The following is a 14,429-nucleotide window of genomic DNA, read 5'->3' as shown; positions in this document are numbered from 1 at the left end:
CAAGGTTCTGTGAAAATCCTGTTTTTCACGCTTCTCTTCATTTGGCATTCTGTCACCTAAGACGCAATTGTTCAGAAGCTGGCTTTCAAAATGCTTCCCCTTCTGAGAATCATGTTCATTGAGAACAACTTGGAAATGATTCAAGAAATAACTGCAGGTCACAGTTGCCTTACATGATAAACTTTATAGCCTGTCCCCAAAGAGATCGGATCACAGCATTAGAAAGGATGGTGAGATCACCGCTCGCTTGTGCTTGGCTTAGATTTAATCAGGCAATCAAAGTTCTAGTCAGAGCAGAATGACTGGTCACATATAAAAACCTATGAATACCAAAAGACTAGCAACTCTACATTTTGAAGAATTGAGTTCTCTGAGATGTCTTGCTGAAAAAAAAAAGTGTCTTGTTGAAAAAAAAGATGTCTGACCTTTATAAGCCACGGAGAAATAATTTGCCATGTTCCAAAGTTAAAAGTCTTCTTAGAGATGAGGTATATAAAGTATAGGAAAAGAGAAAATTTCCAAGACACAACAAAAAAAGGATAGTTGAAGGATTTTTGTTGCGTTGAAATTTAGCATTTGAAAAATTTGTTGTACATTTCAAAAATTTGAGTACATTTCATAATGAATATATGAATTATGAGACTGAGGTGATTCTACAGTTTCCTTTTAACAAAATGTATCCTCCCAATGGTCAAATTTGGGACATGCTGAGCATTAAAAGAACAATAACTGTACGGGATTTAAGATATCAAACAAATAAAAATCCATGAGTCCATAGTGATAAAAAAGAGAAAAGGAAAAGAAGGAAGGAAACTTCTTGTTTGTAGAACGTCAGCTAATAAAAGTAGAAGGAAAGATATTTAGAATACTACCATTTTGCATCCCCAAGGCATAAGCGATGGAGGCAAGGGCCAGCACGGCAAGCTAAAGCCAGTAAGTGGAAGGTTGTGAGAACAGGATAGACACACAGCACCGAAAAATCACTCAAAATACTAACCATTTGCAAAGAGAAAAAAGAAAACCTTTATAATGGAGAAACCTCTGCTCACCAACTCAACCAAGGGATCACTCAAATTCAGTAACAGCAGTGCAATCTGATGCTATGCTTCTGATGGGAAACAATAAAAGGACACAAGATCACTAGGGAAATCTTGTCAAGAACACTCAACCTGAATCCAATCAGGCCTTACACAGTTTACAGGAAATAAAGGGACCAGAAGCTGTTCAAAGACAACATAAGGAAACAACCAAATCCAGAACGTGGGCCCTTCTACAACACAACTGTCCTGACTTTAAAAACCCAATGTCATTAAGAAAAATGTGGGGAGACGAGTCTAGACTAAAAACACTAGAGATCTACAACCAAATGCAATGCATAACACGGACTGAATCCTGGGTGAGGGGAGGGTGGAAGGAGCTATTAAAAAATTCTCGGGGGCCAGCTCCGTGGCCAAGTGGTTAAGTTTGCACGCTCCGCCTTGGCGGCCCAGGGTTCGGATCCTAGGCTCGGACACAGCACCGCTAGTCAGGCCATGGTGAGGCAGTGCCCCACATCCCACAACTAGAAGGACCTGCAACTAAGATATACAACTATGTACAGGGGGAGTTTGAGGAGATAAAGCAGAAAGAAAAAAAAAGATTAGCAACACTTCTTAGCTCAGGTGCCAATCTTTAAAAAAAAAAAAATTCTTGAAAGAAATTGGAAAATTTGAATAGAGATTAAATATTTGATGATACTAAGAACTACTGACAACTTTCCTTAGATGTCATTACGACATTGTGGTTATATGGGAAAATCTCCTTGTTCTTAGGAAGTACATGCTTAAGTTTTTAGAAGTGAAATATGAAATTTACTTCAAAATAGTACAGCAGTGTGGCTGGGAAAGGCAGGATTGCCAAAATCTGTCTTTGACCTACAAAACCAGCAATATGGTTTAATCTAATAAATACACAGAAAGTTAAAATAAGCACGGCAAAATGTCAGCAATTGTGGAATCTAGGCGGCTACACAGATGTTTACTGTACTAGCCTTTCAACTTTTCCAGGTTGGAAGTTTTTTATACTAAAAAGTTGGGGGAGCAGTGTTCTTCTCAGAAATATTTTCCTTAGAAGACTTCTATCAAATTTACCTTAAATTTGAGCCAGCCCTGATGGCCTACTGGTTAAAAGTTCTGTGCGCTCCACTTCAGTGGCCCAGGTTCAGTTCCCAGGCACAGAACCACACCACCTATCTCTCAGTAGCCATGCTGTGGTGGTGTCCCACATAGCAGAACTAGAAGGACCTACAACCAGAACACACAACTATGTACTGGGGCTTTGCGGAGGAAAAAAAAAAAAGAGGAAGATTGGCAACAGATACTACCACAGAGCAAATCTTTCCCAGCAAAAAAAAAAAATTTACCTTAAATGTTCACATAGTACCTTAAGTATTCTAAAGAAGCGGTTTGCATTTCCTCATTTGCTTACTCACCATCCATTCAAAGAATACTCCTAAAACCTGCCTTAATTATTGCAAGTAATATTCTAAAGGTAGAATAGGCCTAATATAAAACCCACAATAATCAGCACAAGATTTATAGGTGTAAACATCTGGTTTTATACCCAAATAACAAACTTAACAGCAGTAAAACAAATCGTTTATTACAGTATATAATGTGTTATATTAAATTTACACAATGATATATAAAAACACATACTGTTATATCATACAGCAATTTAACACCAACAGGAGTATCAAAACAAATACTACTCATGCACAAAACATGCATATATTGGTATAAAAAAAGCAATTTTACACAATACTGTTACCAAAAAAGTTTGTTTTTTTTTTTAAAAAAAGCCCTTCCAGACAGCATCAGTGGTCCAATCTGGACTGGATTGCACTCGTGTGTTTGGGTCACTGCTAAGGTGGCACAGTGCTCAGTGAGCAATTCTGGGCTTGTAGTCACGCCCAAGCTTTATTAGGAGTGAACTTCTCTGTACCTACGGACCAAAATTTTATCACAAAGGCAAGTCCTCCAAGGGAGAAATAGTTGGATCTGCTGCAAATTAGGGAGAAGGAGAAAGGCATCAAAATGCTGGATAAATGGCCCCAGAAGGGGTTACTGCAACCAGGGCCTAGGCACCAAGTGTGGCAAAAGTTTAGCGAATCCTTTAAGATAGCACCAGCTCCCTATCCAGGTCGCCAGCTCTCTGGATTCAGGGTCTGGTCTTCAAGTTCTGAGTCCAGTAAACCAAACAGTTCTGAGAAGAAAATAGAATGGGGATACATTTGAGAGATGCAGACTGTATAAAAAATTTACAGCAAACAATGACTGTCCCTCGTACCTACTTTGCACAATTGTACGTGATGCCCCTCAACTGGATAACCCTCACGGAGACACTGCCCTAAAGAACCTAGAAGCAAATGCATGTCCTGCAATTCTATCCACCTGACCTCCAGATCCAAAGGTCTCACCCCAACCAGACTTGAACATCAAAACCTGCGCCTTCACAGATGCTCAGAACATTTAAAAATCATCTGATACCACAAAATTCATTCACTATTACCACCATTAAAAACTCAATATTTACTTCTAACCAGTAAAACATTCTTTACCTTCCATTAAAGGCACTAGTGTCCACACATGATGAAATGAGACATAATTTATCTTGGTTTTATCTTAACAAAAGGAAAGCATTCTGTGCAATTACGACACAAAAACTAGGACGCCACCTTTTCTTCGGTAACTAGAAAATACCCACTTTCACACCAACGACGTGATTCAAACGGTCGTCATCAGTTTCAAGGAGCCAGACCGAAATCGGAGGATCTTCCTCTTGAGGGTATGCGAGGCCTTGATTTTGACGAAGGCTTTGGCGGGGTTGCCGTGCAGGTCCGGGGCGCGGACGGCCTGCAGAGGGAGGGTCTGCACAAACTGGGACCACATGAAGCCCCCGCTTTCTTCCGAGTCGCTGGTGCTGGTGCTCTCGCCCACGAAGTCGCCCTCGCTCACGCTGGACTCGCTGTCGCCGAAGCAGTTGGTGGTGTAGTTGCTGCGCTCGTCCTCGCTGGTGTCCAGCACGGTGGAGTGGAACAGGGACTCGCACTCGGCCGAGTACTCGGAGTCGCTGGCCGCGCACGCGTAGGCGCTGGCGAAGGGCGGCGGCGCCGCGTAGGGACCCGCGTGCCCGCGGCGGCCGCGCCGCGCCCTGCGCAGGGCCTCCTCGTAGGACACCTCGGCCGCCGAGCGCCAGCGCCGCGACTCGGGCCGCTTGTGCCGGGGCCTGGCCAGCGCCTCGCGGCCGTGCCCGTGCGCCCTGCTCCCGGGCCCGCGGGGGCCGGCGCCCAGCGGCCGGCTGGGGAGCGCCGCCTCGGCCTGGCCGCCGCCGCCCCTGCGGCCCTTGGCCGGCGCCCTCCGCAGCCTCTTGCCCGGCTCCGCGTCGTCGGGGAGCCGCCCCTTCCTGCCGGCCGCGTGGCTCCGCTCCCTCGGCCCGGGCAGCGCGCCCTCGGGCCCGTGCAGGGCCTGCGGCCTGGGCTTCGGGGCCGAGCCCCGCGGGACGGCGGCGCGGCTGGCCCGGGATGGCCTCCCGCCCGGCTGCGGCCCCGGGACGCACGGCGCCTTCCCCGGCGGCCCCTCCTCGAGGCTCTGCGAAGACGAGCCCTCGCTCTTGAACTCCAGGGCCGGCCGCTCGGGCCCCGGGAAGGCCGAGGACGGCAGCGCCCCGGGGGCCACGGGGGCGGGGGGCGCCGGCGGGCCGGTTTTCTGCGAGGCCTTCTTGAGGGACTGCACCACTCTGTTCTCCTGCAGAGGGGCGGGGGCCCGCCCAGGGCTCTCCTTTGGAGGGGCAGCTGGGATCTGACTGCTGTCTTTAGGGGGCTCCCCTGTCACCGCGGTGGGACAGCGAGTGTGCTCCTGGGAGGCTGGCTTGGCACTTTTGGGCAGATGCTTGCTCTGAAGGTCAGCGGCGGCGCCTGGCAAGCCGCCCTCGGGCGCGGGCAGCCTCTTGCTTTCCAGTTGGTCTGCCTTTGCTTCCTTCGCCCACTGCTTCAGCGGGGAGAACGGCCCACCGTCCAAAGCCAGGATTCCACCAGGGGGCACAGGCGCCTGTTTAGAATTCTTAAGGTTCCCGCTATGGCCCTGCGAGACGCCCCCAGGCACTCTGACGCAGAAGCTCCCGTTCCTCAGAAGCCCCTTGCTGGGGTCAGCGTTCACACTGGTTCTCGGTTTGTTGGTCCTTACAGGGTGTGTTTTTTTCTGGACCAGGCTCAGAATGTAGCCGTCCATTTTCTTACTGGATGAGGGGTGGGGAGCAGCCCACAAGCTGCTTGGCGATGGTAAGGAAGTGCCTGTCTTGATGGCGTCCACCTGAGGTCCGACACAAACGTCACTGGCATGGTTACCAAGCCTCTCCTCTTCCCGCAGAGGGTTGCCGGTCAAGCAAAGGAGAAACATTGGGCTCTGCACGGCCACGGCATGGAGTGGACTGGGATAGCGGTACACATCATTCCCGTTTTTAGACACCAGATCACACTGGTACTTGGGATTCACATCTGCAATGACATCAAGGGAATTAAATTGTGGTGTGTAGGGGGAAGGGCAAACTGCCGCCGAGGCCGGGTCTTCACAGTGGGCTTCTTTACCTTCCAACCATCCTATGAGATCTGAAAAACAGTTAAAGGTACACTCTGAAGAAAGGAATTGGTCAGCAGCAGCTTGACTGTGGCCAGTTTTTATGAGGACAAATTCACGGGGGGAGAGAGAATGTCAAAGAACTAAAAAATACCCCACTAGCTCGTCCACTGTTTTCCATACAGTTCCTACTACTGGATAAGGGGAAAACTATTCAACAAAGAAATTTTTAACAAGCTCTAACGTAGCCTCTGAAGGAAAAGATATTCAGCCTTTAAAAAAGCCTTCAACTATTGAATAATATGGGGAAAACACTTTGAAGTTTAGTGAAAATCATAATACCAGAGCATGATTATAATTTTATTAAACTGTGTATATGCAAAGAAAAGTCTGAAATGAAGCCTACCAAGACGCTAATAGTAGCATCCCAGTGCAGTAGGAAAGCAAGAAATGTTTACTTTCTTATTTTCTGTTTTCTAAATTTTCAATAAATATGTACTGCATTTATAACTGGGAAAATAAATGTTTTTTGAGTCATTCTTTCTCTAGGTTACTCTCCCTTCTGTGTTTTATTCCTGGTTTCCCTTTAAAATACAGATAAATTATACTTTCTGTGGGCTTTCTCCTCATTTTGTATTTTTTGAGACCTAATTTTTAATGATATATGTTCAAGTATAACTGTCAATTGAAAGGCCAGGGAAATTGATCAAATTTCATTAGAGATTAGTCAAATTTAAATAATAATCACCTTACATTCTCAATAGGGACACTAAAGAATAAAATAGTATTTTTTTCTAAATCAGAAGGAATTCTTGATAAGGTTTTAAAAGACTGAGCAGTACTATTATTGAGTAAATTTCCCAAACTTCAAAATGTAGATGCCAAAATACAACAAAATCAAGTTTTCTTGCTTAATTAAATGATTTTAATCTCTTATCTTGGTGAATATTATAAATGTCATCTCTTTAATGACCTTTAGTTAGCGAAAAATCAAAGTTTTTGTCACTAATTTGTCCTCCACTGAAATACTGAAGACCTACTATGTGCCAGATTTTATGTTAATTGTTTCATTTAAGGGAAAGCTCCATGAACTTCAATGATAATTAGCAGTCTCAGGGAAAATACAGTCTAGACCCAAAAATGATCTGATTCATTTGTAAAGAAAAGACTATTATAAAATCGACGTGTCCCCACTCCGCGCCCCCCACCCCACCCCCCGCCCCATCCCGATAAACAGCTTGTTGTAGAAAGGGAAACCTCCCTACTAACATCCTTGCCCACCCCTCCTCCACTACCCTAGCCCTATCTTTGCCTTGCTTAAAGCCACATTACCTGCACTCCACCATTCATCCCTTTTCCATACTTAAAGGAATAAAACAGATATCTCAGCCCGCAAGGCCTAGCCCAACTGTGTCACTTATGTGAAGATGTGGCATTTGGGAGAGCAGAGGTCTGTCTTCAAGGAAAACCTATACCAAAAAGGCTTTAATGGGTTTATAAAGTCTCCCCCTGAAACCAGATCTGCAGAGTGAGGGGAGTAATTACCAATGAACTTGAGGCCCAGACACTGTAGATAACACAGATCTGCACTTCCCCAAACGACAGTTGCTGACAAGACACACTGTACCAACACAAAGACACCAGGCAGTCAGCAGTCTCAGGTGCTTGGTGTTATACTTGCATTGCCTAGATCTCAGAAACTCAGCCTCAGACCCAAGCAGAGAACACAGACAAACCAAGGGTGCGCGACTTATGCCAGCGCCTACAGCTCCTCTAACCTCTGTATTTTCTCCACTCTTCTGAGGAGTCACAATAAAGCAGAACTAAGGAAGGAGTCCTGAGTTTCAGCAACAACTCTGCCATTCAGCAGAAGAGGAGCCTCTGACAAATGGCAAATGCGACCAAATTCCTCTTCCATTCGATGAGAAGGTTGAACACCACAATTTCTGAATCCCCTTAGTGTGATGGAAAAACAGGGACCTGGCAGTTAGGCCTGAGCCTGAATCCTGCGTCTGCCACTCACTAGCTACACAGCCTTAAACAACCTTCTCAAATGTCACTAGGCCTCATTTTTGTGATACTTAAAATGGAGCTAACCACACCTGCACCCTGCAGAAGTGTTAGGAGGAGTCAAAGGAGATAAATGTACACAAAGCATACAGTACAATGTGTGCCACGTAGTGGAAATGCAGAAACTCTTCCGGTACCAACAATAGCATGATTCCCTCTGGAGGTTGCAAGGATGGCCCAAAATGGGGAACAATGGCACATGGCCTCAGGGGAGCTCATCCCACACACCTGCTAAAAGAAAAGAGAGCTGCTATCATGCAAGGCCTTCCAGAGAAACAGAAGCGCCATTGCTCCCTGAAGTGCCAAACAGCTCTCGGCCAGGCTGACAAATATATTTAACTTTAATGTAAGCTTTAGCTTTAAATGATCAAAGGGAGGAAAAAAAAACAGATCCAAAGTGGTTTCCAAAGAAAATGCAAACAAGTTAAACTAACAGCAAAGGCTCAGAAGCAAATCTCAAGACCTGTGATATTGGCACAGGATTTCCCAAGATAAGCTGTCTTGCTACCATCAGAATATAAAGCCAAGTGGCATCCAAAGAGGACTGGAATAGTGATCATCTTGGCTCTAAATGCAACTGTGGCACTAAATGCAGCAAGTGGATGAAATTCTCTGAGCCTTTGTTTTTCCATCAGTAAAAGGGGTTGAAGCTAGATAACCTTTAAGGGCCTTTGACCCTTCCAATTAAAAATGTCCATCAATTCTAAAAAGACTTACCAGCAGATTTGGGGCAACCATCTGAGATAGTCAGGGTTGCCTCCAAGGGGCTGCAGAAGCAGGTGCTAGAATGACAAGTGGATAAACACTCACTGAAGACCGAGTTAGAGGAATTGGACAGGGATCCTGAAGCTCCATCACTCAGCTCATAAAACCCTACAAATAAAACACCATTTGGAATTAAGTTCATGTCAAGCAGTAATATACATTCAAGCTTAAAAGGAAAAGGGGCAATTATCTAGGAAAGGTAGGAAAGAGGTACATTTGGGGGGCATTTGGTGGTTCACTGGATTTAGTGTGCTGATTTCACAGTTTTATTTCAAACAATCTTTAGGAAAAGTCAAAGAGCCCATAACCATGGGTACATTTCAAAGTTACTCTCCAAGTGACCTTCCTCCTTGGCCCCACCTTTAAAGATGTGCAAGGAAAGAGACTTAGATCTGTCAAAGCCCCAACTTTACCATCAATGTTTCAGAAAGAAAAACTTGATGAGGAAAACAAATCTATTTAAGGAACCAAATGGTTTAAAAGAAAAAAAAGAAAACTTTTGAAGTGGCCTCAGGAAGTTGAAGTGTGACTAATTTTCTAGCCCAGTTCTGACCTTCTCGAGTTTCAAAGGAGGACTGCTCTTCCAGAAATTTGAATGGAAGCTTTTATTTTCAAACTCAGGGGACTCAAGTCAGATCAATCTCATTATTAAAAATCCTGTCGTGTGGTTTTATTTCCCTCTCATGCAACTGAATGGTAGACTGCTTTCTGCATTCCCTCTGCCCTGGAACAAACTCCACTGCCGTTGGCAGGTCTGGGAATGCTGAGCACAGCGGGCTGAGGGAGCGCAATAGTCGGTGCTGTGCTCACACCCTCACCTGAGCTGGGCCGGCTGTCCGTCTCCAGGTGCTCTTCAGATGTCTTTTCTACATCCAGTCTCAGGTCACTTATCTGCTTGTCAAGTTCTTGCAACTGATTCAACAAACCAGCATCTCTTCTCCTCAAACAATTCTGATCGGGAAGAAACGGAGAAAGGAAAAACCAATACATTTTGGTGACAAAGAACAAAAGTCTGCTCTAAGTATTTAAATGACTTGCTCTTGCATTAAATGACTTGCTCTGATGAGCTCACTATCTTCCAAAACCAAAATTCTACTGGATGACCAGTAAAATAAAGAAAAACTTCAAGAATATGTCCTATGTTTAATTCCACTTTCTCACATTTTGTGGTGATATAAAGTTTCTTCATAAAAACAAGGCTTGCTTTTAGTTTCAACTAATATATACAAACTTACTTTTTATAGGTAGGATAAGAAAAAAACACACTGAAATGTTTTTTAAATCCTCTGTGTACAGCCAATTTTTTACAAAACAGTACTTCCCAGTCGACTCTTTAATTTGAAGTCACGGTGTAACAGATTTCCTACAATACACTATAATCTTACTGAGGTGAGATTTTCTGGCCAAACATCCTGCAGCGTTTTGTTTTCTATTAGCTGCTTTGTGGGGTTTAATCAGTCTTAGGGCCTTTGAAAGTGAGAAACGAATACTAATAGCCAGTGCCAAGTATAATGGGAGCTGGCAGAATCCAAAACCCACAAGGGAAGGTCCATCAAGGTTTGAATTCAACTCTGGTTTCCAAAGGTGACAGATCTGTGGTGCTGACTCACAGCGCCACCTAGTGCTTCCTACTGCTGGAACAGCAGAAAGAACCCAAAAGGCATCTGGTTCAAATCACCAACGCCAAGCCTACAAATGAAAATAGTACCACAAACACTGACTGGACTGGAATTCTCCTGACGTGCTGCCTTGCTCCCCTCCAGGGGATGACAGGAATGTGCCACTCACAGTCTTGTGATTCATGAAGACAAAAACGTGCTATTGTACAGGACAAGGCATAAAATGCCAATGACCAAACATAACAGCACGAATTGGTTCAAAGCAATGTCACATACGAATCTGGTCTGCTATCAAAGAAACACCATTAAATGCCAAAACAGAGCTACTGCGCAAACCACGATGTACATATACCCTTACAAAACAGATGCATATGAACATCTACGCCTCCTGTCTGTCTCTTGACTTAAAAAGCTTGGCAACATAAAACATATGCTTATTTACTAGAATGAGTTTCTTCAGGAAAAATGAACCAAGTAAGTAAAAGCACTTTGATGCCTCAAAAAAAGCGCAATTCTGAAGAGATAATACAAGAAAACACTTGACAAATAACCACACAGCATCACTGTGCTCCTTACTGGAGGAGGGACATTATCCAGCATGTGTCCACTTTCAGATAGTATCACATGGTCAGGTAAGGATTTTTTTTTTTTTTTCTGTTTTCAAAACTACATTTTTGAGGTCACTGAAACAAAGCTGCCGCCATTATCCTGAGGCGGGGTCAAAAGCTGCTCATCAATACCTTAAGCACCAAAGTTCTTTTTCTTCCCTATTAGTGAAGACGGCGTGGAGTGACTGAGACGCCGACACAAATCCAGGCAGATAAAGGCTCCCCGAGAGCAGGTTCTCAGTCCTCCCACCTCCACCAGCAGGACCTACAAAGTACGCGAGGAGGGGGCACTTTCTCCGGCCAAAGCTCCCTCCCCCGCCCCGGGGCTGCCCCGTACAAAGGGCTTCTGCCGGGAGGGAGCAGCGCGCGGCGGGGGCGGCCCGCGGGAGGGCGGAGAGGGGGCTCCCTCCGCGCGCCCGGGATCCCCAAATTCAGCACCGGATAGTTAACCACGCCACGAGCCCCCGCCTCGGCTTTTGTCCCCTCTCAGCGGGACGACATTAAGCTAAGAAGACCTCCAAGTGAAATGCTATTTTAAAGGAGGGTTTGCAAACCTTAGGGGCGAGGACACGCATCCGTCTAGCCCGAGAGACGGAAGGTTACAAGCGGGCGACCCCGAGAGCCCCGACGGCAGAGCAGGCAGAGCGGCCACCCTCGCCCTGCCGCCTGCCAGGGTCGCCAGTCCCTCCCCCGACACAAAGCGGGCACACGCCAGACACGCGCGGGCACACGCAGGGAGGGGGCCGCGAGAACGTCCCCAGCCCGGGCGCCCTCGAGCCCAGCCCAGGCCACCTGCCCGACCGTCCGCCCTCGGCAGGGCCGCCGCCTCCGGGCACGACCTACCAACTGCTTCCGCAGCAGCAAGATGTTCTCCTCCAAGAACTTCTCCTCCAGGCGGCCGCGCCCCGCCGCCTCCCCCGGCGGCTCCCCCGCGCGGGGCGCAGCCCCGGCGCCGCGCAGGGCGCCCCGCACCAGCAGCTCCTGGCGCTGCCGCAGGTACTCCAGCTCGGCCAGCCCGGCCAGCGTGGCCTCCTGCCGCTCGCGGGTGCGCTGCCGCTCCGTGTCCGCCTCGCCCTTCTCCCGCCAGCGCCCCTCGGGCTCCGCCGCGCGCTGCTCGCCCCGGGCCGGTGCCTGCGGCTCCAGCTCCCTCGCCGGCCCGGCCGGGCTCGGCTTCATGGCTCCCACGCCCGCCGCGAGCCCCGTCCCCGCCGCCGGGCCGCCGGGCGGAGGAGCGGGGCGCTAGGGCCGCGGCCGCGGGCTCATGCCGCCCTGCGGCGGGCGCCCGGCCAGAGGCGCTGGGCACGGGCGCGCGGCCGCCGGCTGCAGCCGTCCGCGGTACCCGCGCCGCCCCGGCCGCGGCCCCGCCGCTGATAACGCCTGCCCGGCGCGACGTCACGCGCGGCAGCCCGCGGCCCGGCTGGCGCCCGCCTCCCCGCGCCGGCCCCTCGGCCCTCGGCCCGCCGCCCGCGGCCGCTCGTCTGTCAGGGCGCCGCTCGCGCCGGCCCGGCTCCGCCCCCGCCCCGCCCCGCCCCGCCCCGCCCCGCCCCGCCCCGCCCCGCCCCGCCCCGCCCCGCCCCGCCCCGCCCCGCCCCGCCCCGCCCCGCCCCGCCCCGCCCCGCCCCGCCCCGCGGGCCGTGGCGCCCCCGCTCGCCTGCCTGCGCCCGGTTGGTGCCTCATTCCTTATTGGCTCTTTGCCGGCGCACCAAGCTAGGGGCGCGCGCCGCGGGCCCCGCATCCTGTTGCAGGCGGCCTCGCAGCCAGGGCCGGCGGGGGGCCGCCGCAGTTGGGCTCCCCCGAGAACTTTCTGAAACTCGAGCGGGCTGCAGCCCACAGCTTAACCCTTTCCCCGCCCGTCGGCTGCGCGCTCCCGCTCAGGCCGCCGGGGGACCGCGTGTGCATGCAAAGACCGTTTCTGTGCGTTTGGGTTTTTTGACTCCACTTTGTAAAGACAAGCAATACAAAGCTCAGTGTAATGTTGTCCTAAAACTGCTTAACTCTTAGTTTTCTTGCCGTTGTTTTAATTTTTTTACAGAGGGCATTTAAAAGGAGGCAGGAGGATGTCGCTGTATAGCAAGGGGTTGCATCAATTCTTTTACAAGCTCGGGGTTTAACGTTTGCACGCGCGCCTGCGCGCTTTGCTTTTTGTTTCAGTTTTTTACTGTTATTTGCTATCTTGTGCAAGCACAAGAGCTCTGACTCTGAAACCAGACTGCCTGAATTTGAATCCAGCCACGATTAGCTGTGCGGGCAAGTCACTTCGCTCTCTGTGCCTCCGTTTCCCCAACGGTAAAATGGAGCTACCAACTGAACTAGCCTGTTGTAAGAATTATAATAATATGCAGCATATAATATATATTTGTGGGGCGGAGGGAGGGGATGCTTTTACAAGGTGGCAGGCACATAGATAATAAGGGTTATATGAGTTCTAGCTTTTACTTCCTCCAGAGGGACTTAGAAACTTTCCCCTGAAGTAGCATTTGTGGTATGGTCATCTCTGCTTGGGGCACTGGTCACAGGAAATGTCAGTGGTATGGGGGTCTGGAAATGCCACTAACTGGCTTGTCTATGGAAAAGGACAGTGCCATATCTGTTTTAAAAAGCAGTACATCCAAAAGCCTCAGAAATTGAATCCAGCAAGAAGCAAGTCACAACTTGCCGACCTTCAGGCAGTGTTGTGTGAAGGAATGCATCCTGCATCATTCGTTCAGACTCTTACACCTTTGGCCAGCTGCTTATCCCTGCTAAGAATACCTGATTCCTATCAAATGCTATGGGTGTGGTTCTTCAGCAGGGTGTGTACACACGCATCGTGTATGTGGGTGCTTACATGTGTCTCTTCTCTCCAATTACGTTATAAAAGTTCCTTGAAGGCAGGGGCTGTTTTAATACCTCCTAGTATTACTGTACTTAGGACACTGGCTTGCAAGCATTCAACTGACAGTCGCTAGAGAGAGACAAAAAAATGTAGGTGGTTGTAAATTGTTTTTTTATTAACATACTTTCTAACTAACTTAAGGGTACCCATTTAATCTCTGCAACAAATAGAATCAGGTCGATATTTACCAAAAAAAAAACAAAAAACAAAAACAAGAGTTCCCTGGCCACCCTCCATTGACCTCCCATTGCTGCCCCTCACAGACACAAAAGGACTATAACCCCAACCATGATTCATAATTAACAAGGCTGTGTATTAGATCTAAAAATGGAATTATGTTCAGGTGTTCATCAGCATACAAAATCAATTCTATTCAGGTTACCTATTTTTTATGCCTACTTTATGTCAAACACTGTACTTAATAATACAAAAACTAATTTTCAGCCCTAATTTTAGTAAGGCACTAAAGAAGAATGCCAGCTCCTGCATGCCAAAGGCCACTCACCCATGTCCTCATCATCTCATTCTGTTCGTTTCTAGGCAAGCGTCTTGCTTTCTAGCTCTGAATTAGATTCCTGCTGGCTGGGTGGAGTCTATTATGGTGGCCTGGGTTATGTCACACATCGACAACTATATTTATATAGTTGAGGGGGAAAAAAAGCTAAAACATGTTTTTACACACTACTCATAAATCTTGTTAAAGCAGACAGACAAGTGGCTCTCACTCCAAACCCCCTCACCTTCCCACCCCCCTCCCTGCCAAATGCCACTCCAAGCTGGCTCATTATTCCAAACCAAACCATTTGTCATAACAGCTTGTACATCTCCATGAAAAAGTGTTCCCAGCAAGTTTAAATATTAAAACTATTATATTCAAATG

General features: G+C 48.1%; 1 protein-coding gene across 2 annotated transcripts; it reads right to left on the bottom strand.

The window, feature by feature from the left end:
* Positions 1–2,619: 2,619 nt before the first annotated feature.
* Positions 2,620–12,142, bottom strand: DACT1 (dishevelled binding antagonist of beta catenin 1). 2 transcript variants are annotated; one of them, XM_023628600.2, is made up of 4 exons: positions 11,518–12,142; positions 9,266–9,398; positions 8,400–8,555; positions 2,620–5,644 (listed from the first exon to the last, which is right to left on the bottom strand). In XM_023628600.2, the coding sequence occupies exons 1-4, from the start codon at positions 11,848–11,850 to the stop codon at positions 3,765–3,767; spliced, it is 2,502 nt and encodes an 833-aa protein (XP_023484368.2). In that variant the 5' UTR covers positions 11,851–12,142; the 3' UTR covers positions 2,620–3,764. The 2 variants fall into 2 exon arrangements, with proteins under 2 accessions (XP_023484368.2, XP_070106426.1); XM_070250325.1 differs by having other exon boundaries at positions 2,620–5,533; positions 11,518–12,138.
* Between the last annotated feature and the right edge of the window lie 2,287 nt (positions 12,143–14,429).

Source organism: Equus caballus, chromosome 24 (genome assembly GCF_041296265.1).
Source record: "Equus caballus isolate H_3958 breed thoroughbred chromosome 24, TB-T2T, whole genome shotgun sequence".
Taxonomy (NCBI): Eukaryota; Metazoa; Chordata; class Mammalia; order Perissodactyla; family Equidae; genus Equus; species Equus caballus.
Note: the sequence above shows the minus strand (reverse complement) of the source record. Positions and strands in the feature narration are given on the sequence as shown.